The sequence below is a fragment of the Chiloscyllium plagiosum genome, unplaced genomic scaffold, assembly GCF_037043375.1.
Source record: "Chiloscyllium plagiosum isolate Xiang-an unplaced genomic scaffold, Cpla_swu_hap1 HiC_scaffold_32, whole genome shotgun sequence".
NCBI classification, from domain to species: domain Eukaryota; kingdom Metazoa; phylum Chordata; class Chondrichthyes; order Orectolobiformes; family Hemiscylliidae; genus Chiloscyllium; species Chiloscyllium plagiosum.
The window spans coordinates 5,585,393-5,611,110 of NW_028270170.1; the positions used below are offsets into that span (position 1 = coordinate 5,585,393).

Below are 25,718 nucleotides of genomic sequence, written 5' to 3' on the forward strand. Positions count from 1 at the left end.
AGTGTTAGGTAAGGGGTAAGTGTAGGGGTATGGGTTGGTTTCGCTTCGGCGGGTCGGTGTGGACTTGTTGGGCCGAAGGGCCTGTTTCCACACTGTAATCTAATCTAATCTGATCTAAACTGTCGAGTTCCTGATTTGTGTTGCAGCAAGCAATAGTTATTGTACCCATTCAGAAGGAGGGAAATTAATTAAGCAACCAGTATGATGGTTAATATCTTCTAGCTGGACAGAGGGATTATAGGAGAGATAGGGCACACTTTTTGAGAAGTGTTAGCCTAGTAAAGAGATTTGTCTCGGTGCTAAAATATTGAACTCCTACAGATCCAATGCAATTTGCACAGCCTAGAAAATGCTGTGGACCATGTGACTAAATCCCTAACTTTTGAGCTTTTAAGGCTGAGATAAGTAAATTTTTAATCAGCAGGGTATCTGGGGGTAATGCAGGAAAGTAGAGCTAATGATTATCAGATCGGCTACGATGTCATTAAATGGCAGCGTAGACTCTGGGTGGAGTGACCTGCATTTGTTCCAGTGTCTTATGGGTATGGAAAGATAGATTTATGCTGATAAAAATATTTCAGGCAATATAAAATGTGGATCCTCACATTTTATACAAGTGCTATTCATTTCATCGTCCTTTTCTGAATGAATATTCTAAATGGATATACTCAAACTTCATGAATAGTTTATTTTTCAAAAGAACATAAAAGGGAAAGTGTTTCTTTCTGACTCCTCACTGTACTTGGACTTGCAGCCTGGCAGAAACCAAGAATCAGATTGCCAAAGAGTTGGAAGTTTCACTGGACAACATCAAACACCTTCGGGTAAGGCAGTTTCCACTGAGTTAAGGGCTTTTGCTGATTCCTGAGGGAACACCTTGAGATTGTAGATTCTGGAACGGTAGCAGTCTCTTCAGCTCAGATCTCCACTCAAACACATTTCATCCACAAAAATGGGATCTCCAACTTCTCATGCTCAGTCCAAATCGGTTTCCATACATTAGCTCCAGGAAAAATAGGTACCTTTGAACCACCTTAGAAGATTCGCAAAGAGTAAACTCAAGTAAAATATTAGCAGTGCTATTCCTGATGAGTTTTTTTTTGGTGATAATTGTCCTGTCTTAAGATGGTATTAAACAACTGAGGTACCTTTTCTCTTCTGTGCTAGGTTTCCTGCCTTCACTACCCCTCACCCACCCAGTAGAAACCATTAGCCCCTTGTTTAAGGTAGAATTCCACAAGTTTGTGTCTTCTTGGGCAGCTTGACAAATGGCCATTTCATACATGTGATTCCTCACAGCAAGTATTAAGCAAGTAAAGATTGTGAGGATGGCAGATGACCCTGATTCCCCCTTTTCGCCCAATCCTTGACTGAGCACCTTTTCTGAGGTTGGTAAGGTCTCCACCTGCAATTCTGACGTGGCCAACTTTGTAAATTTTCTCATTGTTGCTGAACGAAGCTAAACTGTAATAGGAAACACCACCCGCAGCTGAGATCAGTTAGCCATCCTAGCCGAGAAATTGAATCTTGAACCTTCCTCACCTGGAATGCCTGCACAATGTTATCCAGCATAGAGTCGACAAATGAGAGGAGGTGGAACAAATTAAGGACCTTCATTATGCAATTGGTATTCTTTGCTAAAAGATCGTAATCTATTCTTATTTTCTGTTTCCTAGTCTGAACTCGATTACCAGAAAAAAGAAAATGGGAAGTTAGCAGAGGGTCTGAAGAAGACGTCTGGAATGGAAATAGAACTGCAGAAGCAAACAGCCGAGGTTCTGCACTTGCAACAAGCCTTATCCGACTGTGAGAAACTGAAGACAGCCAGTCTAACTACTGAAAGACAGGTACCATCACCTCCAACTCAGCCTAGTCCCAGACTACAATCTCCATGTTCTTCACATTCATTCTTCCCTGTCTTTGATTTTTTTAAAAAGTGCTGTGTTTATTAGGGACGAGAGTCCACAAGTTCTGTGTGTCCACTCGACCATCTCAATTATTCTTCACTCGGAAGCTAAAGCAAGAGTTGGATATTTTACTGTTGACTGCATTGTATTTGTGCATAACCTTGGTGTGGGCTGAACAGTGAATTAGAATATGAACCTGAGATGAATTTCTTTTCTTTTGCTTTAAGTCTAAAGGCTCTAACGGTAGCAGTCTGGCTGCAGTAGCTTAACTCTGCAAAGACAAGAGTGGCCAAATATGTTTCCACTAGTAACCACAATGCTTAGGATTAAGATAGTTGACAAAAAAAATTGGAAGGAAATGAGAAGAAATAATTTTTGTTTAACAAATCAAATTGTTCTAATCAGGAATTCACAACAAGAAAGGCCGCAGAAGAGAGTTCAATAGTACCTTTTCAAAAGAGGAATTGAAAGAAATACTTAAAAAGAAAATCTCTGTATGGGGATAAAACAGGGAAAGTGGGATTAATTGAACAACTCTTTCAAAGATACAAATGGCTTCATTCTGTAATGTAGGATTCTAGCTTGTGACATTCTTTGTAAGTACCACTCTTTTTATAACTCAAACCTTCACGTCTTGGATACGCTGGGCCTACATTCTCTGAAGTGTAGGAGGCTGACAGGTGAACTTAGAGGTTTATAAAATCATGAGGGGTGTGGATAAGATGAATAGCCAAGGTCTTTTCCCCTGGGTAGGGGAGTCCAAAACTAGAGGGCATAGGTTAAGCTGAGAGGGAAAAAATTTAAAGGAGACCTGAGTGGTAATTTTTCACACAAAGGATGGTGTGTGTATTGAAAGAGCTGCCAGAGAAAGTGGTAGATGTGGGTACAATTCCATCATTAAAAGACATTTGGACAGGTACATAGGAAAAGTTTAGAGGAATATGGGTCAAATGCAGGAAAGTGGGACTAGTTCAGTTTAAGAAACCTGGTCAGCATGGCTGAGTTGGACCGAAGGGCCTGTTTCTGTGCTGTATATCTCTATGACTCTGTTTCATATGTACAGGACTTAGCGTAGTCATACTTTTAAACAAAATGATGTTGTCATTGGTCTGGTTCTCATTTGTACTGATAGCTGCAAGAGCAAGTAGTGAATCTCCAACAACGTCTGACGGCCATGGAAGAACAGTTGCAGCAGGCTAAAGAGCAGCAGGTTCAAACCGTTGTGGAGCTGAGAACAGCTAAGGCTGACTACGAGAAGAGTAACACCGATCTCCGAGATGCACATGAAGAAATTCAGCACTGGAAAAGCAAATTTGAAAAGTTGGACCAAATTGTTTCTAAGAATGAGGTAAGCGTGACCTGAAAATCATTGTTAAACAGCCACAACAATGACAACTTGCACCTTTCTCAATGTAATTACATAGCTCATGTTTGACATTGAGCCACATAAGGAACTGTTCGGGTGGATAACGAAAAGCTTGGTCAAAGAGAGAAGTTTTAAGGCGTGTTGTAAAAGATGAGACAGCAATAGAAAGGCAAGGGGATCTAGGTAATGAATTCAGAGCTTAGAGTTCCAATCTGTTTGAAAGCAATATTTGTAATTCCAAATTTAGACTGTTGGATTTTCAATTCATGTTTCAATTTTGCTTCCTTGTTGATTGTGTACCTTTGGTCCTTTCACTGGAGAGTTCACTGGAAAGTGGGTAGGATGATTCATAAAGCACTTTGTATTTTAAAGCATTTGAAATTTTAATTTGTGTGTCAACTATTTAGTTCACACGCATTAATTGTTCCACTAAAAATTGTGATGAACTGCTGCCCATAGCACAATTTCTGCCTAGATTTATACTTGTCCTCTCAAGTCTGCTCTGCCATTCGCTAAGATCATGGCTCATCTGTTTGTGGTTTTAGTTCCACGTTCCAAGCTGCACTGATAACCTTTAACTCCCTTGCCTAAGAGGAATCTATTTCTTTCCACCTTAAAAATATTCAATGTGCCCCCACCTGAACTGCCTCCTGAGGTACAGAGTTCCAAAGTCATTTCCAAAAGAATATATGAGTCCAATGATTTTTTTTAAATGTTGAAATTAAGGGGAATGAATGTTGTAAGTTGAAACCCTTTTAATAATGCATGACCAAAGTATCAGGAAAACATAGACAATAATTGAAATCTGTTCCTCCAAAGTAATGATAAAATTCATGAGTTTTTATGCTTGATTTGTAAACCAATTGCATATCAAGTTTTCTTTAATCAAATAGCAATGAGAAATTGAGTTGCAGAAATAGTCACCATTTTTATAGGGAGTCTGTTTTTCTTAAATAAGATTAAATTCAAAATTTGTGAGAAGCTTTGTAGCTTGGGTGCTCGTTGTTGTGGTTCTGTTCGCCGAGCTGGGAATTTGTGTTGCAGACGTTTCGTCCCCTGTCTAGGTGACATCCTCAGTGCTTGGGAGCCTCCTGTGAAGCGTTTCTGTGATCTTTCCTCCGGCATTTGTAGTGGTTTGAATCTGCCGCTTCCGGTTGTCAGTTCCAGCTGTCCGCTGTAGTGGTCGGTATATTGGGTCCAGGTCGATGTGCTCATTGATTGAATCTGTGGATGAGTGCCATGCCTCTAGGAATTCCCTGGCTGTTCTCTGTTTGGCTAGTCCTATAATAGTAGTGTTGTCCCAGTCGAATTCATGTTGCTTGTCATCTGTGTGTGTGGCTACTAAGGATAGCTGGTCGTGTCGTTTCGTGGCTAGTTGGTGTTCATGGATGCGGATCGTTAGCTGTCTTTCTGTTTGTCCTATGTAGTGTTTTGTGCAGTCCTTGCATGGGATTTTGTACACTACATTGGTTTTGCTCATGCTGGGTACTGGGTCCTTCATTCTGGTGAGTTGTTGTTTGAGAGTGGCTGTTGGTTTGTGTGCTGTTATGAGACCTAGTGGTCGCAGTAGTCTGGCTGTCTGTTCGGAAATGCTCTTGATGTATGGTAGTGTGGCTAGTCCTCATTGTGGCATGTCCTCATTTCCCTTGGGCATCTGTTGATGAAATTGCGCGGGTATTCGTTTTTGGCGAATACATTGTATAAGTGTTCTTCTTCCTCTTTTTGCAATTCTGGTATACTGCAGTGTGTGGTGGCCCTTTTGAATAGTGTCTTGATGCAACTTCTTTTGTGTGTGTTGGGGTGGTTGCTTTTGTATTTTAGGACTTGGTCTGTGTGTGTGGCTTTTCTGTATACCTTTGTGGTGAATTCTCCATTGGGTGTTCTCTGTACCATCACGTCTAGGAATGGGAGTTGGTTGTTCTTTTCTTCCTCTCTAGTGAATCGGATTCCTGTGAGTGTGGTGTTGATGATCCAGTGTGTGCTCTCTATTTCTGTGTTTTTAACACAACAGACTTCACAAATACAGACAAGAAATTGCGCGCCAAAAATCGTTAATTTCAAAAACCACCAATCAGAAATGGACCTGGACCATAGAACAGGCCGTCACCATAGGACAGAACAGGACCGCACACCGCAAAAAAACGGCACTAAAAGAAAAAATGGCCAAACTAACACACAACAGAGAGGACACCACAATACACACCTGGGTTAGAAACCTCTCCCACAGACAGCTCACAGACACGGAAAGAACAATACTGGCCAAGGGACTCAACTACAACCACAGGGACGCCAAGACAGCAGACTTCCTAGCAGCACTAGAATGCACACTCAGGAACAATGGACTGACAGAAGAGACACAACAAACAGTGAGACAAAGTATCGTACCTCTGATAACAAGGAAAAGACAAACACATAACCTCAACACCAAGGAGAGGGAAGCACTAAAATCACTAAGAAACGATAAGACCATAATCATACTACCAGCAGACAAAGGCAGAATGACGGTCATCCTGGACAAAGCAGAGTACATCCAAAAAGGCGCAACAACTACTTGCAGATACTAACATCTATCAAAAGAGGGAGTTTGACCCCACCCCACAGCTCACCAATAGGTTAAACAACACACTGAGGAACCTACAAAAAAAACGGACAGATAACCAGGTTTGACCTGCAAAGAATGAAACCTGAAAGCAACAACACTCCCAGATTCTATGGGCTACCTAAAGTGCACAAACCGGACATCCCACTCAGACCAATAGTATCAGTACCAGGGACACCATCACACAAACTGACTAAAGAACTACAGCAGAAACTGAAACACCTGATCAGCAGATCCAGACACTCTATACAATCAACAGAGGAATTCTTGGACATTATCAGAAATATACACATAGACAAGGAAGAAACCATGGTCTCATTCGAAGTAACAGCACTGTTCACCTCTATCGACGAAACCCTAGCCAGAGAAACAATAGCCAACCTGCTGGACATACAGAACAGACAACAGGATGTTGAACCTGTCAACAAAGACGGCATACTCAAACTACTGGACCTGTGCCTCACAACACACTTCACATTCAACAACCAAATATATGAACAAATCAACGGCACACCCATGGGCTCACCCATCTCTGGACTCCTAGCAGAAGCGGTAATGCAAAGATTAGAACAAACAGTCTTACCGCAAATTCAACCCAAACTCTGGGTCAGATATGTGGATGACACCTTTGTAATCATTAAAAACACAGAAATAGAGAACACACACCGGATCATCAACGCCACACTCACAGGAATCCGATTCACTAGAGAGGAAGAAAAGGACAACCAACTCCCATGCGTGATGGTACAGAGAACACCGAACGGAGAATTCACCACAAAGGTATACAGGAAAGCCACACACACAGACCAAGTCCTGAACTACGAAAGCAACCACCCCAACACACACAAAAGAAGTTGCATCAAGACACTATTCAAAAGGGCCACAACACACTGCAGTACACCAGAACTGCAAAAAGAGGAAGAAGAACACTTATACAATGTATTCGCCAAAAACTGATACCCACGCAATTTCACCAACAGATGCCTAAGGGAAAGACAACGGAAATGGAGACATGCCGCAACCCAAAGGACTAGCCACACTACCATACATCAAGAGCATTTCCGAACAGACAGCCAGACTACTGCGACTACTAGGACTCATAACAACACAAACCAACAGCCACTCTCAAACAACAACTCACCAGAACGAAGGACCCAATACCCAGCATGAGCAAAACCATTGTAGTGTACAAAATCCCATGCAAGGACTGCACAAAACATTACATAGGCCAAACAGAAAGACAGCTAACGATCCGCATCCATCAACACCAACTAGCCATGAAACGACACGACCAGCTATCCTTAGTAGCCACACACGCAGATGACAAGCAACATGAATTCGACTGGGACAACACTACTATTATAGGACTAGCCAAACAGAGAACAGCCAGGGTATTCCTAGAGGCATGGCACTCATCCACAGATTCAATCAATGAGCACATGACCTGGACCCAATATACCGACCACTGCAGCGGACAGCTGGAACTGACAACCGGAAGCGGCAGATTCAAATCACTACAAATGCCGGAGGAAAGATCACAGAAGCGCTTCACAGGAGGCTCCCAAGCAATGAGGATGTCACCTAGACAGGGGACGAAACGTCTGCAACACAAATTCCCAGCTCGGCGAACAGAACCACAACAAGATTAAATTCATTCCATCTTCGAATGGAAGGAGTAAGTTGTGTTTGTGTAACTTTCCTTTTGATTGCTCTAGGAGATCCTGTGAGCTCACCAACAACCAATCTCATTTTTATTCCAAATTTGTAATTGTTGGTCAACACCAGCAGAACAGGCAAATAGCTCCTTCTGTGCTGGATCATTTCATGATCAAATCCTAAGTAGGAGGTCTATTAAGTGGACAGGATTCTGACTCCATAAAGTGACTATTGACATGGAAATGTTATTAATTAGAAAGAGCTGTATGAATATAAAGCATTTATCTCCAAGCCTTCTATCTTAGCCACATCTGTTGACTTCAATTTTCTTCCCACTTTGTTCTTCCCGGTTTGCTAAATTAAAGGCTGGTTTGCTTTCTTCTCATTAGGGAAAAACAAGTTCTCTTTGTTTTTGTTTGTATTGCGTGGCTTTGTGCTTCACAGCTGCCTTGATCTGTTGGTGATCTTTTGATAGAATTGGTAAAAATTTCTAAATTCAGTGATTGGAAAGAAGAACGATCTTCCATGTTGTGGAAAGCTTTGTGAATCTGTGGAATTCCCTGCTCAGTGAAGCAGTTGAGGCTACCCTGTTGAATGTTTTAGGGCAAAGAAAGATAGATTTTTGAATAATAAAGGAATTTAGAGTGATGGTGAGTGGGTGGGTAAGTGGCACTGAGTCTACAAAAAGACCAACCACGATCTTATTGAATGGCGTAGCAGGCTTGATGGGCCAGATGGCCTACTTGTGCTCCTGTTTCTTATGATCGCATGTCTTGGGATCCTATCTTGTAGCCCTGTTTCAGAAAGGTTTACAAATGATCTGCCAGTTGGTCCATCAACTTGTGTTACACTCCACAGGAGTCTCTTTTCACCCCTCTCCAACTAATCCCACCCATTTATTCTTCTATTTCTTTCTCCTTGTTTCTCCCTCATGTATTTGTCCAGCTTCCCCCGAAGCGGATCTGTGATATTCATTGCACTTGTTCCTTGTGGTAGCATATTTCACACTCTTGCCACTCACTGGTTAAAAGATTTTTTTTCCTGAATTCCCTTTTGGCTTTACTAATCACTATCTTCAGAGTATTTGAAGAAGATGGTGGAGAGGCATATTAAGGGGAAGCTAGACAGGTACGGGATGGGAAAGGATAATCTGTAAGGGTTAGAAATGGATGGGAGGAGGCCCAAATGCATCCTAAAGCAGCCAGTATGGACCAGAGGGGCTAAGTGGCTCTTGCTGTGTTGTAAACACTGCAGTTTCTGGGAGGATTTGATTTAAGTTAACAATTGTAAAGTGGTTTTAGATCTACCCATGTTTTGACTTTTAAACCCGGGACCCTGTTCAGAGGCAGCTATGACTTGGAGTTGTGCCAGCAACAAAACCCCTTTTTAAATACTTGCTCTTTTTGGTGGGAGGAGGCCTATTGGATTTCTTTGCAATGCCTAAAGCTGCCAAACATAAACTTACTACAGGAAAAAAAGGAATACCTGCTTTTTCAATAACCTATGTTCCACTCCTGTTCCCCCACCCCCACCTTACTGCTGCTGCCACTACTTGTGAGAAGCCATGCATTTCTACAATTATAACAATGGTTGGCAGATGCCAATGTGGAAAATGAACAGGTATGTCTTAAACATAAAATGATGGGAGAATTACAATCCAGCCATCACTGCCACATGAGTCCCAATCATTGGCAAAGTGATGGTCAACAACACTATTAAGCAGCACTTGCTCAACAGTAATCTGCTTAGTGATGCCAGGATGGGGTTCCATTGGACCCTCTAATCTTGTGACCTCATTATGGTCTTAGTCGAAAGATGGACAAAAGATCTGAACTCTAGAGGGTGGTGCAAGTGGTTGCCCTTCACATCAAGGCTGCATTAAACCAATTGGGACGTAGAGAACCCTAGTGGAACTGGAGTCAATAGGAATCAAGGAGAACACTCAGCTGGTTGGAGTCATACTTTGCATAAAGGAAAATAGTTGTCGAGGTTAATCATCTCCGCTCTAGGATATTTGCAGGAGTTCCTCAGGATAATGTGCTTAGCCCAATCATTTTCAGCTGCTCCATCAATGACTGTCTTTCTACATAAAATCAGAAGTAGAGATATTCGCTGACTGCACAATATTCAGCACCATTTGTGACTCCTCAGATACTGAAGAAGTCTGTGACCATTTGCAAGCAAGACTTGGACAATATCCAGGTTCGGGCTGAAAAGTGCCTGTAACATCTGTGTCACTCAAATGACATAAAATGACTATCTCCCATGAGAAAGAATGCAACCATCTTTCTTTGAAATTTGATGATGCAACCATTACTGAATATCCCTCCCACCTCCCTCTGCTATCAATAATATGGTGGGGTGGGGGGTTATCTTTGTCCACAAACTGAATTGGACCAGCTGTATGCATGCTTTGGCCCCAAAGGCAGGCCAGAGGTTAGGAATTGTGCAGTGGACAACTCATTCCCTGAATCCCCAAAGCCTCTACCACCACCTACAAGACATAATTCAGGAGTGTAATGGAATGTTCCCAACTTATCTGGATGTGCAGCTCAAGCAACACCAAGAAGGTTGACAGCATCCAGCACAAAGTATCCTACTTCATTGGCATCTTATCCACCCCCTTCAATAATTACTCCCTTCAGCACATCATCTTTATAAATGCATGACTGCTACTAGCTCTAGGAACAAGGGCACCACCTTGCATGTTCTCCTCTGAGCATGACTCCATCCTGACTTGGAGCTACATTGCTGTTCCTTCAGTGTTGCTGGGTTACAATCCTGGAACTCCCTCCCTGACAGCATTGTGGATGTACTGACACCACATGGACTGCATTGGTTCAAAAAGTCTGGCTTAAAGGTGGACAGATCCTCAAGTCTGAATGAATTGGATCTCAGGCTTCTATGGAAGACAAAGGAGGAAAATACAGGGATTCTGACCCAAATTTTCAATTCATGTCTGGACACTGGGGAGGTGCCAGAGGATGGGAGGATAGCTAACGTGGGCCCACTTTTCATTTTGAGAGGCACGGTTTAGTCAGAAGGAGGTAATGCCTAACAAATTTGATTGAATCTTTTGAGGACATGACCAGCTCTGTAGATGAGGATAGTACAGTCGATGTAGATAATATAGATTTCAGCCTTTGACAAGACTTGATATGGGATACTGATTTTTTTTTAAAGTAAAGCACATGAGATCCGGGCTAACTTGGCAATTATTGGCTTAGTGACAGGCAACGCGGTAGTGGTAGAAGGCTTTTTGTGTGACTGAGACCTGTGTCCAATGGTATATCACAGGGATCAGTGCTGGGTCAGTAGGATATCGAGGGATTAGTTACATGGGCAGATCAGTGGCAGATAGAACTTAACTCTGAGATGTGTGAGGTAACAAGACGAGGGAATATCAATGAATGGCAGAACACTGGGAAGCTCGGAGGAACAATCTTCGAATGCTTGTCTACATGTCCCTAAGTGCAGAAGGGCAAGTTAATAGGGTAGATGATAAGGCAGTCGAAAAGTGTGGTGCTGGAAAAGCACAGCAGGTCAGGCAGCCTCCAAGGAGCAGGAAAGTCGATGTTTTGGACATAAGCCCTTCAGGAATGGCTTCATAGCAGTTTAGCTATGAAGAAAGGCTGGATATGTTTGAGTTGTTTTCTTTAGAGCAAAGAAGGCTGAGAGGAGACTGATAGAGATGTACAAGATCAAGAGGGGCATAGGCAGGGTGGTGAGAAAGCAGCTGTTGCCCTTGGGTGAAGGATCAACAACAAACAGCATCATTTTAAGGTGAACGGCAGGAGGTTTAGAGGGAATTTGAATAAAAATATTTTCACCCAGAGCTTGATGGTAATCTGGAATGCGCTGTCTGGGAGGACAGTAGAAACCTCACAACCTCAAAAACTAAATATCACAACATTCAGTGCATTGAGCCAAGTGCTGGAAACTGGGTCTTGTGTAGGTTTTAGAGTGGTTCTATTGCTGGTGCAGACTCAATGGGTCAAAGGGCCTTTCCACTATTCTGATTTTAAGGCAGCTCACCTCCACCTTCCAGGACATTTATTGATGGACAATACATTCTTCTGGTTTAGCTAACAATGTCCACATCTTGTCAACAAATATATCTTTAAAAAGTGAGACTTTAATATATACCACACCTTCTGCCACAGTACTACACATCCAATTAAATACATTTGAAATGTACTCATTGTTTTGTAATACAGAAAAGACATTATGCAATTTGTGTACTGCAAGTTCTCACAAACAGCAGTATGATAATGAACAATCAATTTGTTGGTGCTTTTGAATGCAGGGTGTATATTGGTGAAGACATTGGGAATATGTTTTCTTTCCTTTTTCTCCGAGGAGAAAGTGAGGTCTGCAGATGCTGGAGATCAAAGTTGAAACTTTATTGCTGGAACAGCACAGCAGGTCAGGCAGCATCCAGGGAACAGGAGATTCGACGTTTCGGGCACAGGCCCTTCTTCAGGAATGAAAGAAGGGCCTGTGCCCTTCCTGAAGAAGGGCCTGTGCCCGAAACGTCGAATCTCCTGTTCCTGGATGCTGCCTGACCTGCTGTGCTGTTCCAGCAATAAAGTTTCAACTTTCCTTTTTCTCCCGCAACTCCATAATAGGCATCATGGTGATTCCGTGGTTAGCACTGCTGCCTCACTGCACTAGAGATGCAGGTTCAAATCCAGCCTTGGACAACTGTCTGTGTGGATTTTGCACATTCTCTCAGCGTCTGCATGGGTTTCCTCAAAGTGTTCCAGTTTTCTCCCACAGTCCAAAGATGTGCAGGTTAGGTGGAATGGCCATGCTAAATTACCCATCATGTCTAGGGATGTGGAGGTTACGTGAATTAGCCATGAGAAATGCAGGGTTACAGGGATAGGGTAGGGTGGGATGCTCTTCGGAGGGTCGATGTGGACTCGATGGCCTGTTTCCACAGTGTAGGGATTCTGTAATCCTATGAACTCCTGTGCTCTTATTGGAAATGAGAAGGCGATGATACCTGGGTTTACTGTCTTGTCTGAACGATGTCATCACCAGCAGTGCAGCAGACCCTCCGTCTGCATGACAGTCGAGGTTTTATCATGAGAAAGTAAAGCTCAGGGGAGCAGTGAGAAGAGAAGGGTCCACTGTGTTGATATCAGGTCCTTGATGTCATGTCATTCCAGAAATATAAACCACCCGCAATCAGCTGACCCTGTTTAGCAAATTAATTGTCCTGCTATAACCTTGTGACAATGCATGTGCTGAGAATCATTGCAGCATCACTGTGGATAATGCCATCACTGAACTAGAACTAACAGGCTTTTTATTAATAATAAAAAAATGTACAATTTAGAGATGTCTGCTTCATCAGTTCAAATTACACTTGCAGTATATATTTCTGCATAACTGAAGTAGCAACAAGCGTGGCTGGTTTTACAGGATGACAATGTCTGCTGAATGATCCATGTGCTGATTTAAATCATATGATGGAATCATTATTTTTTTCTCTCTGTGTGAATCATCTTGTACACAGCAGCATTGTCTCCAGAGTAGGCCTTTGTCTTGCTGTGTAATAACTTCTCCCTTTATTTGTAGGGTATTACCTAATCTCTCATTAACATATCAAAATCTGCTTTGTGTTGGGTCAATTGCCTTTATTACATTTTAGGAATAATATTTCATTAGATAACTTTACAGTTATGAGTTCGTTTGACATGTTATTATTTTATATTACATTGTATGCGATTCCGTATCTTTGGCATCATTTTTAAGAATTCTAATTTGGTAAGACTGATTTCAAATAGGATAATTACAAAAGAAATCATTGACCATTATCTTGGTCATTTCGACACTTTTTTCTGAATTAATGTTGTTTGAATTTTTTATCCTGTTTAAGAATATTTGCAATTTGTGACTGCCTGGTGACTTAACTGGATGCAGAATGTTATGGTGGTGCCTATGTGATTATAATTAGCACAGAACCTTGCCTTTGTACCTGTAACCTGTATTTCTGAGTCATGTTGCCACGTGCTGTTCGAGAAGCAAACAGCCATTTGCACACCATGCTGATGCTTGCTGTTTGAAAGAAGATTTCAATTCGCCTTGTTCTCTTGCTCTTTGCTTGTTGCCTTTGAATATTTCCAATTCTTTCACATGAATGTTTTTAACCTTTATATTATAGGGCTATATTCAAACTCCAGTGCTGATTCACAGTATAAAAATAAGTTACAAGAATTCTTTCCTATCCTACTGCCCTGAGACATATTAGGATGATATTCCCAACTTTATCTGCTGCTTTGAGAAGCCCTCATTCTTGCATGATCTAAGACTGTAACCCAATAGCCTATTGAAATGCAAGGGTATGAAGGCAGGCAATGTCTACATAATGATCAATAACAACTTATTTTTATATTATTTTTCTTCCACAATGAAGTTAACTAGTTTGACGTCCTGCAAGTTTGGCTGAACAGAATGCAATAGAGATATGCTCATATAAAAAATGATGGATAAGAATAGCCAGGTCTAAACCATGATTGCTGGCACAGTGTGATTAACTCTACCACACACATACACACACACACACACACACACACCACAATGACTGAAACTAATCCATGAGATCCCATGGGCCAAGTGTTATTTTTAATGACCAATGTAGTCTCCGCCCCAGTCAAGAACTGGTTCATCTCCCTCTTGAAGACAACAGAGAGAGTCAGACCCTCTCAATCAGCTGGATCTATCTAGTTCCTTTTTTAACTGGAGTCTGCAAAATACAGTGTACCTATTGGCTGAGCCATTGGAGTGTCTATTGTCACATTGTGTACTTATGACAATATGTTGAATAGGAGCTAGATAAAAACCCTGGTTAAAGCTGTAGAAATATATCCATTTGTGTCTACTATGCATTATAGGGTTGTACTGAGGGGGGCAGCACTGGAGACCATCCACTCCAGAAGGAGATTGCAAGTTTAAAGGCTAAGCTACTGACAGGAAAGTCTTGCTATGTACAAAAGTACAAGGAGTGCCAGAGGCTGCACAAGCAGATCGACAAGTTGAAAGCATTATTGGTACGTTAGTAGGATCTCTCTGTCTTGGGAATAAGTAGTTTAAGTGGGAGTTATAGGATGAAGGCACCATATTTTAATTAAAAACAAAAGCTGCGCATGCTTCTGGTACATGTAAAACAAAAACTCAACAACAAAGCTGTGGTGATATACTTGACATAAATTGTTCAGCACAATACCCTGTTGTGGAATGTTCACTGTATTATTGTCTCCAAATTCATGGAAATTCCTGACTTAAGTTCAATCTGTTATTTATCATAAGGAATTGGAACACTTTCCATTTCAGGCTCCTGACATCAGTTGGTAATTTTGAGATCTGGTGTGGCAAAATTAGGCATAATCATAAAATATTTCCACTTTACCCTCCCTTTTGAGCCACAGCCAGAATAGACCAGTTTCTCCTGTGCCATTGTGATGATTTCCATTACTCAACAGGCAATTGATTTTATGTTCATCACTGACTTAAGGGGTGATAAGTGGACTGAGTCCATATCTATTAGGAACAGGGCTAAGGCTGGCTTGGCATTAGGTTCAATGAACAAATGCTGATGTATATCTATATATTTGGTAACAATTTGGAAGAGGGAAAGGCCGGTGTTGTTTCCACTCTTGGGATCGGCATTGCTAGAGGGGAGCTTATCCTTCACAGGAGATATTCTTGCATCAGCAGAAATTTCCTGTTGTGAGAAGTCTGAAGAACAAAGCCTTCTGGCACTATTCTCTCCCACCCAGAGTCTCTGGTCTGATGGTCCCAAAGATGTTTGGGCCTCATATTTGTATACCTGAGTCCAGAGGGCAGCAAAGGGCATGAGTACAAAAGCACTTATCTTCCAAATTATCAGATTGGGATGGAAGGATCATGCTTTGAAAAGTGAACTTCTTGTGGATAGAGTCAAAGCTGCAAAATGTTCCTTTTCCTTGTGCTAACATAATTATCCTCCCCACCACTGCTTTTTAATAAGATGAACTGTGAGTTAGTTTTGATTAAATTGTACTCTGAAGCTTTTGATTCAAAGCTTTCTCTTAGTTGTATGAAAATCTGAAAGTTGACTGACCCTTTTGCTTTCCATATAATATTGTTCTAAGGATTCCTAATGTCAGGAATATGTGCAAGTGAACTAGGCAGGAAGGGCAGCTCTGTTAGAAAGTCTTTACAGAGTCCATCAGTGTTGCTCCTGGTTCAGTGTTCAAATTAGTTCATGATTCAGTTTGCTTCCCTCCACTTGGCTGACAAGACAGGGATAAAATTATTGAAATGTTCAGCTGATGCAAAAGCCTTATGCTGTTGTACCATGATTTGCTCACAATTTCAGTTTTAAGCTTTTTTGGGTGGCTGTCTTACCAGGTGTGATAAGACCATTTTTGATCTTGGGTCCTGCAACCAGATGGAATGATTCAGCAGCAAACCTGCCCTTCCTCCTGACTATAGTGATGTGTATTTGAATATGTGAATATCTTTCATTAGAAGAACTCTTTGCAGTTGTAAAAGTTATAAACCAATAACTGTTCTCTGTGCAACAGGAAGACAAGAATAAATGCCACTCTCCAATCAAGGAGATAGTTGAGATCACAGAAAGTGCAGAGACAGGTAGAGGAATGGAATAGTTGGAGAAAAAGAACTGGAAATTAAAGCAGAACAGCTGGAATTCCAAATGTGTCTAGGAAGAGTGCTGCAAAGCAGATGGTATTGGATCAAGCATCTGTTCAGCACAGCATCCGATGGTCCATTTCATTGCAATCAAAGGAATTAAACATCACATGCTGGTGGAACAAGTGGGGAATCCAATATCAGCCACTTTGCACCACTGCATAAGTCAAACCTCTCTTAGCTTTTAATTATTTCAAATACCTTCCACACTCATATGGTAATATATCTGCCACAATCAGTCCTGTTCCACAGTAATCTCAAACATAAATTTCCTTGGCTTAGATTTAACAAGATTCCCAGTTTTTTTTAAATATTGGATCTATTTGTGAAGTTCTGACCATGGGTGGTTGGACTATTGACCAAGTTGAAATACTGTAAAGACTTCTGTTTCTTTTTAACACTGCAGTATTTGTTTAGCTCACTGAGTACCCCTGATGGCAAAAACCTGGTACTGGAGTAGTGCAAAAGAAAATGGACCCTGCACTCTATTGAACATGATTCTGTTACAACTCTGTCCTGCCTACAAAGTTAAATTGTAAAATTACTTTCAAAATTGGACTGTTGTGTAGAGGCAGTGTAGCGCAGATGAAGTCTAGTTTCATCACTGATCCTGATTCTTTTTAAAAAAAAAGATATTTACAGAGTGCTTTTCATAAGTTCAGGACGTCCCAAGGCATTTGGCAAGCAATAAAGTAGTTTTGAAGCATAGACACTGTTCTATTGTAGGAAAAACATTGAACAATTTCTGCACAGCATGCCCTCAAACAAATTTGTTGATTTTTGTTTTAAAGCTGTTGGCTGAGGGAAAAGTATTGGCAAATGTATTCGGACGAATTTGCTGCTGTCCAAAGAAAGTGCTTTAGGCTGTTTTGTTTTGAGAAACCAGCAAAAATGCAGCACTCCCTCACTTCAGCAGCCTAACTTATGCACCTTGGATGGAACACACAACTTTCTGACACTGAGATGCAAGTGATGGCGTATGGTCAGTTGAAGACTTTGTCCCAAAGGTTTAAAAGAACTGTTTGATCCTTACAGTGGATAAGAAACAGTGATTAAGATTTAAAGTTTTAAATTTCCAAGTGTTTACTTTAGTAAAACAAAATGCTTCCACATTTGAATGAAAGCACGGCAACAAACATTGCAGGGAAATTTCATTGAGAAATTTACTTAACACATGATCACTGTTTTACTGAAAGACTAGGATGTGTGCACAGCAGAGGCTCTGAAATTGACTGCCAGCTCCCCTCTTCCCTATTTTCTCCTCGCCGTCCTCAAATGATTTTTTTTAGTCTTAAGGTGCATTGACCTATCCTCTTCTTTCCAAACAAGTGCATTACCTGAATTTCAAATAATTTTTTTCACGAAAGGAATTCTGGAATTTTCAAAGTATTGGAGAAGCACGTCTGGAACTGGACCAGTTCTCCTGGGAGCCTAAATGCAGAGAATTATCTATCATCTCTCCCTTTCCAAATTTGAGTTAGCCTCTGTATGTTTCCAGTGATTGGTGGCAGATTTGAATTGGATTAGTTTTAGTTTCACTGTATATTTGGAGAACAGCAGATGCTGTCACTAAAAGTTTAAGACTACAGTAGAGTCCTGCTTTGCAAACTGTTTTCTTGTCTCTGTTTCCTTACCTGTGTTTTTTTTCACTTTATGAAAAGCAGCCAGTTCAGGGGGGGTGTCTGTGCAGCAGCCTGGGACTGAATTAGCAGAAATAAAGTCAAAGCTTGGGGACAGAGCAGAGAAAGCACTGGTGAGTGGCTTACACGCTGCTGAGTTTATGAAGATATTTACATTGGTTTTCAGGTTGGTGTGTTTGGACTCTTTATTTTTGCAGCGGCAAATATAATCTCACAGCACAGAAGGAGGTATCTCTGCCTGCCCTATGAAAGAGCTATCTAATTTACCGCTGTTCTCTCTCACTATCCCATCCCATCCCCCAATATCAGCTGTTTCCTCATAGCATTGCAAATTTCTCCTTTTCAACAATTTATCTAAATCCCTTTTGAACATTACTGTCTCTGCTTGACCGGTTGTAACAGATCACAATGTAACACTTTTTCTTGTTCATGGGATCTAAGTGCCACTCAGTAAGCCAGTATTGCCCATTCCTAATTGCTTAGAGGGCAATTGTGGTTAACCATTTAGCTGTGTCTGTCTAGAGTCGAATGAGTAAGGATGGCAGATTCCCTTCCCTGCAGGGGATCAATGTACCAGATGAATCTTTACCACAATCAATAGCAGTTACATGGTTACCATTAGGCCAGCCTTTTATTCCAGACTTTTTTTCACTTGAGTACAAATTTCATCAGCTGACATAATAATATTCAAGAGTAGGGTGCTGGAAAAGCACACAGGTCAGGCAGCATCCAAAGAACAAGAGAATTGATGTTTCGGGCAAGAGCCCTTCATCAGGAATTCCTGAAACATCGATTCTCCTACTCCTCGGATGCTGCATGACCTGCTGTGCTTTTCCAGCACCCCACTCTTGACTGTGATCTCCAGCACCTGCAGTCCTCACTTTCTAATAGTAATATTTAAACCCGTGTCACCAAAACATTAGCATGGAGTTCCGGATTCCTGCTCCAGTGACACTATCACTGCATCATATCCATGCCCAGCCCTAATTACCGTGGAGGGGTGGTGTTACTGAGCTGCCTTCTGAACCACTGCAGTCATGTGGTGTAGATACACCGACAGTGCTGTTACAGAGAGAATTCCTGAAGTTGAGGATAATTTGTTAAAAATCACACAACACCAGGTTATAGTCCAACAGGTTTATTTGGAAGCACTAGCTTTCAGAGCGCTGATCCTTCATCAGGTGGTTGTGGAGTATAAGATTGTAAGACACAGAATTGATAGCAAAAGTTTACAGTGTGATGCAACCAAAATTATATATTAAGAAAGACCTGGATTGTTTCTGAAGTCTCTCATCTTTTAGATTGACCATGTTAGTTTCAGTTCTTTCATATGTAAATTCCAGACCTTTTGTTAAAGTTACATTCTCAAGTAAACTTTAACAATGTTGGCCCAGATAATGCATTGAAGGTGTGAGGTGCCCTGTGTGAGGCTGTCTGTGCCCTAGTGTTCAGACTGATTCTATTTCTCAAAAAGGGATTTAAAGAATCTTACATGGATTCATGCAGTTTTTGAGCAAAATAAAATGTAATTGTGCAAGTACAAAGTCACCTCACAACCATATATGTGGGTGTGTATGTGCTTGGTGATGTGGAGGGGTAGTATGAGTGTCTGTCTGTCTGTCTGTCTGTGAGAGAGTGTGTGTGAGTGTAATAGGTATAAGTCTGTAGGAGTGTGTGTATATGTGAGAATGTGTAATGCAGCGGGGTCACCTGTAGTGTGACATGAACCGAAAGGTCCCAGTTGAGGCCATCCCCATGTGTACTGAACTTGGCTATCAGTCTCTGCTCGGACACTTTGCATTGTTGCCTGTCCTGAAGTCCACCTTGGAGGATGGTCACCCGAAGGTCCGAGGTCAAATGTCCTGGACCGCTGAAGTGGTCTCTGACTGGGATTGGACACTCCTGTCTGTGGATTGTTTTGCAGTGTCCATTCATCCGTTGCTGTAGCTTTTGCTCAGTCTCGTAAATGAATCGTGACTCAGGACAGTGTTACCTGCCAGTCGGAGAACACTTGCATTATCTGGGCAGACATAGCACCTATTGTTAAAGTTCATTTGAGAATGTATATTTAAGAAAAAGATCTGGCATTTATATGTGAAAGAACAGAAACCAACATGGTCATTCTAAAAGATGAGAGACTTAACAAACAATCCAGGTCTTTTTCAATATATAATTTTGGTTGCATCACACTGTAAACTTTTGCTATAAATTCTGTATCTTGCAATCTTATACTCCACAACCACCTGATGAAGGAGCAGCGCACAGAAAGCTAGTGCTTCCAAATAAACCTGTTGGACTATAACCTGGTGTTGTGATTTTTAACTTTGTACACCCCAATCCAACATCAGCACCTCCAAATCAGGATTATTTGTGTTTATATTTAATTCAGATGTTTGTTGTATTTCACTTGATTTTGTTTTATGGTTATTTGTTTGTATTATGGTCTTTTGAAAATTTTACTGAGATATCTCTATAGTAACTTGTATTTATGTAACAATATTTCACAACATAATCAGACAAAAACTTAGCATTGAACTATATAAAGACACATTACAACAGGTGACTGAAAGCTTATTCAAAGCTGTGAGCTTTAAAGAGCAAATTATAGGAAGAAAGAGAGAAGCAAAGTGGAAGAGAGGGTTAAACTGTGAAGTCTAGAGCACAGTGTCTACACATCTGTGATCATTGGTTGAACAAGGTATTCCTCATCTTGATAAACAATAAGTTGTTACGATTGCAACACTTGAGAAACTTGACAAAGCAGGATGAAGCAGCCCACTTATTGGCATCACATCCACAAACATTCATTCCCTCTACCATTGATGCTCAATAGCAGCAGTGCGCACTATCTACAAGATGTACTGCAGAAATTCTCCAAAGTTCCTTCAACAGCACCATCCAAACCCACAAACATCACCATCTAGAAGGACAAGGGTAGCAATACATGGGAACACCAACAGCTGTACATTCCTCCCCAAAGCCCCCCTCATCCCAATCATTCCTTCAGTGTCGCTGTGTCAAAAACCTCGAACTCTGTGTCTCCAACAAATGGATAGCAGCGATTCCAAATGGCAACTAACCACCATCTTCTGGAGGACAGATCGGGATAGGGAAAACTTGCTGACCCAGCCAGTGACACCAAGCATCCTGCAAATTAATTTTTAAAAGCTTATTAGACTTTCCTTTGTAAATGTGCATTGTTTGTTAATGTATTTTATCAGGCAGCCCTTTTCTGTGTAAATAATCGAATGTTACTCTGCTTCTTTTAGATTAGGTTTAAAGAAATCGAGCATGAACTTGATAATAAGACCCATCTTGTGGACCTTCGCACCATGGAAGTGTCTGATTTGCAAGAAGAGATCAAGGTGTGTGGATTCAGTGCTGTATTTGTGTTAACACCAAGGCCTTGCATTTATATATAGACATTTTAATACAGTAAAACTTCCCAAAGGATTCATAGGAATGTTGTCAAACAATCTAGACACAGAGTTGTATAAGGAGCTATTAGGACATAAGCAGTATGTATCATCACTGCATTTGGCAGCTGTTGTGCTATCAGATACTTTGGGGAGAAGGTTTCTAAGACTACAGGACAGGAGCAGGACAGTGGGACCAACTGGATCTCTGCTTTTAAAAGCCAGCACAGGGATGATGGAAAGAACGGCCTCCCTTAGTTTACTTATATGAATTAATCCAGATTTGAAAAGTATGATCCTGATAAATTCTTAGCGCAGACATTTTGTTGTTTGGGTCTTTTCCTGTGAGATGGTTACAACAATTTGACTTGCGTTCACAGAAGCTGAATAGGAAGATTGACAATTTGAGGGTGGGTTCAAACCACCGAAATGGAACGTTTCAGCTGGAGCATCCTAACCCCTACAGCTTGACTGTTCCAAAAGTCCATTCTGGACATTCTGGACTCCTGTTTGGCAACCCATACTCCGAATGTGGTAGGTGATATCGAATTTCATGCTCCATGTCCCTTTGTTCTTCCTCATGCTCCTGCTTGTACCTCAGTCTGATCTGGGTTTTGGTTCAAACTTTTTGTGTCTTTCAAAAACATGATTTTCATGAGGACGTTTTTAACATGAGAAAACATTCAATAAGCTTCACAGCATTATCAAACAAAATAAGGACTCTAAGTTTAAAGAAGGATCTTGGAAGTGGGAACCACAAGCTTGATTAAAGAGGAAGATTTTAAGGAGCGTCTTATAGGAGAATAGAGAGACATTGAGGTTTAAGAAGGGAACTCCAAAGCTTAGGACATTGGGAGCTCGAGACGCAACTGAAAATAGCCGGGAATGGGGTGGAGGGATTACGCATAGGCTTTGGTTCGAGCAATATGGTATTCCCAGGGAGGAGTTAGCTTGGAAGAGATTAAAGATAGTCAGGGATGAAGCTATGGGGGGATCTGAATGTAAGAGTGAGAACTTTTAAAAGCCATGTAGGTTGTCAAACACACAAGACTTGGGTGAGCAAGACTTGCTGTGAGTAAGGGTATGGGAAGCAGAGATTTGAATGAGCACAAGTTTATGAAGGGTGAGCAAGGAAGATCAGTCAGGAGGTTTTGGGATGGTTGAATCTACAGGTTACAAAAGTACGAGGGTTTTCGCAGCTGGTGGTGTGAGGAAGAGCAGTTATAGGTGTGAAAATAGATACCTAGGTCAGTGCCGAACTTTGGAGTGGGAGATTTAAGAATTGAGATGGAAGTCTTGATTAATAACAATAATTTTGACGTTCTTAAAAGATGGAAGTTTTCAGAGAAGGCATTCACAATTTGATATTTCCTTGTCTCTAATCTCCTCTTTTCAACAGTTAATGCTCTGTAATATGGAATGTGACCCTTCACTTGAAATTTTTATTCGGAAATAGAGGAAATTTAAATTAGGAAATTTAAGGGCGGCATTGCTTCCTCACAGCGCCAGAGACCCGGGTTCAATTCCCGCCTCAGTCTGTGTGGAGTTTGCACATTCTCCCCATGTCTGCGTGGGTTTCCTCTGGGTGCTCCGGTTTCCTCCCACAATCCAAAAATGTGCAGGTTAGGTGAATTGGCCATGCTAAATTGACTGTAGTGTTCGGTGAAGGGGTAACTGTAGGGGAATGGGTCTGGGTGGGTTGCTCTTTGGAGGGTTGTTGTGGACTTGTTGGACCGAAGGGCCTGTTTCCACACTGTAAGTAATCTAATCTAATAGCAACACCATGGTTAGATTAGCATTTCTGTTCAAGGAGAAGAAATAAAGAAAAAATCTTCCATTTACAAATCACCTTTCACAGCTTCAGGACATCCCAAAGTGTTTCACAGCTAACAAAGTATTTTTGAAGTGTAATCATTGTTGTAATATTAGAAAACCAGTGGCCCAAGTAACAGAGCAAGATCCTTCAAAACACAAATATATGACTAGCAATAATCTGATGTAACTGGTGGATAGAGGGTAAATATTGGCCTGGCCTGGACACCAGGCAAAGCGACCTTAATCTTCTTTGAAATTATTGTCTTGAAATACTGCCTTCAGGATTTGATAATCAAAATAGTTAATATGTTTCAGGAAAGCCATCATTTAAGTGTCTGATGAGTATTCCCTGCAAGTGAGTGTAACTTTTCAATGGAATACAGTATATAAAAATGGTAAATGAAATTTCTACACGGAATGGAAGTGCCTAAAGTTTTCATTTTCATGGAAGATATAGACATGTACCCTGGATCAAATTATTCAGTGACTTCTCTATGTTTAAATCTTTATCCGGATTAATTCTGTGCATTTCAATTCGAGTATTGCCAGAAGAAGACATTTTATCTAAGTTTACCATCTTGCAGTCATTAGGACAATTCAAAGAATCACCAAGTCAAGGGGAAACCCAATATTTACACTGCAGAATAATACTGATTGGTAAAAATGATGCCATGAAGGCTGCACCAGTTAATAATGATTGTCCGTGAACTGCCAGACTTTGTTTACATTTTAAAGCAGGCACGTTGCCACCGTGATTCTTTACACTCTCTGGATCAACCACTAAATGTTCAATTGCAGAATTACATCTAATATTGGAGATGGTAATACGCGTTTTGCAAGTGTGGGCTGATTGGATATGGTCGGTATCTTGTTTGTTGTGAACAGCGGAAGGTCTATGTTGTTTAATATGATTGTCAGCCCTTGAACTGAATGACCTACAATTCTGACGTCATGTTTGGCATTGATATTCACATGGCTTATTTGTGTAATAGACAGAACATCTTTTTGGCTTGATGACAGCATCCTGAGGGTGACAACTATCACTTTGTGTTCCTCCTGCATCGTAGCAACATGAAACATATCGATGCACCTATTGCTCAAACTTTTGAGATATCTTACCCTTCCAGTGTAATTTGACGTAGATTAGATGCTTTTCAGAATCAGTTTAGGAGGTGTTAGGAGTTTGTACAAGAAGGAAATAAATTGATCAGGATAGCTGTTACCACACAGGTTGGCTTTGATAACTATTTCAGCATCCGATTTGCATGATAAACAAAGAGTTGGCCATTATTTATGAGGTTTCTGATTAATGCCAATCATCTATTAACCAGTTTGCAGTAGACAAGTAGTAGAGATCTCCCTGGCTGATTTCTTAACTCAAACATCAAGGAAAGGGAACTTATTTGACTGTTCCATTTCAAATGTCAATTTCAGCACACAAGACAGTTCATTAAGATATTTAAGGAAATTCCTATGTGTGGCCGAAAATTCAAATACAACTCATGTATCATCTACATATCTGAAAGGTATAAATTACTTTTCATTCCATAAAAGATACATTTTTTATGGAATCTAACAAGGGCTGGGCCTAATGGGGCTTTCATGACAACATCATCCATTTGTGGTATTGTTAAAACTGAACTCAACCACAAGAACTCCTGAGTTCATATGTTCAATGGATACTGTTTCACACACTGTTGGGGCTGGATTGCCTGGATACAGTGCTGCACTGCAGATGTCTGTAGCTTCCTTGAGATGCACATTGATAAATAGATTAACGATGTCAAATTGCACATGGACACTGCATTGTTATTGATATAGTCCTTCATGATCTTCACCTTATAAGTGGAAATCCTGCTCACAGCAGGTTATACCAACTTACTCAACTGTTTGGTCAGTTCACGTCATAGAGAAGATGTTGTGCATAAGAGGAGCAGGACAGCATATCACTGTGTGCATTGGGCAGTCTTCATGTCTATGAATGCTATGAGCCATGAGGACAGACTCTGTTGTTTCTATCACCCAGCAGCTCATTGTTATGTGGGTTCAGCAATTTTTTCAAGCTTGCTTTTGATAAGGACTGTCGAAGCATCAATTGGACAACATTTGCTGCATAATCCCAAATGTGTGAAGAATTATGCTGACAACCAATTTATGATTGCTCATTGGGATTTGTGTGGCACCCTTGCATGTATTGGAAGCTACTTGGATTAACACACAGGGCCCTGTGCTGACAGACAGAAAGAACAGGTGTACACACTACACCTGTTTTAACTCAACAGATATGTGACAGCTATTTGCTAATTGGTCAGTGCATTGCCCCAAGAAATCAGTCACTTGGTTGGCCTTATTAAGAAGCCTGCAGTTAACTGTCAATCATAATTAATTGGTGTATTCTCTATGGTAATATCTTTCCTAATCAAAGTCCACTTGTCAACCGATCAGTATTCTTCTTCCGTGCAAATATAAATGTTGGTTCTCATGTTAAATTAATATTGTACAAATTGTCCTGTTGAGTACTGCAACACTCACATTCTACCAAACTAAATCTCACTTTGTTCATACTGACAGGTCTTGGGACTTTGATTTAAAACCAGTGAGGGTACTGAACTAAGA

General features: G+C 41.0%; 1 protein-coding gene across 4 annotated transcripts in view; it reads left to right on the forward strand.

Annotated features, from left to right (window-relative positions):
* LOC122539753 (uncharacterized) overlaps positions 1–25,718 on the forward strand; it is a 59,535-nt gene that overhangs the window by 26,444 nt on the left and 7,373 nt on the right. For all 4 annotated transcript variants that reach the window (XM_087977732.1, XM_087977734.1, XM_087977733.1 and 1 more), the window contains 5 exons: positions 755–824; positions 1,677–1,847; positions 3,040–3,255; positions 21,141–21,236; positions 21,668–21,821. In XM_087977732.1, the coding sequence (XP_087833858.1) occupies positions 755–824; positions 1,677–1,847; positions 3,040–3,255; positions 21,141–21,236; positions 21,668–21,821 (707 nt within the window). The remainder of the gene's footprint in view (positions 1–754; positions 825–1,676; positions 1,848–3,039; positions 3,256–21,140; positions 21,237–21,667; positions 21,822–25,718) is intronic.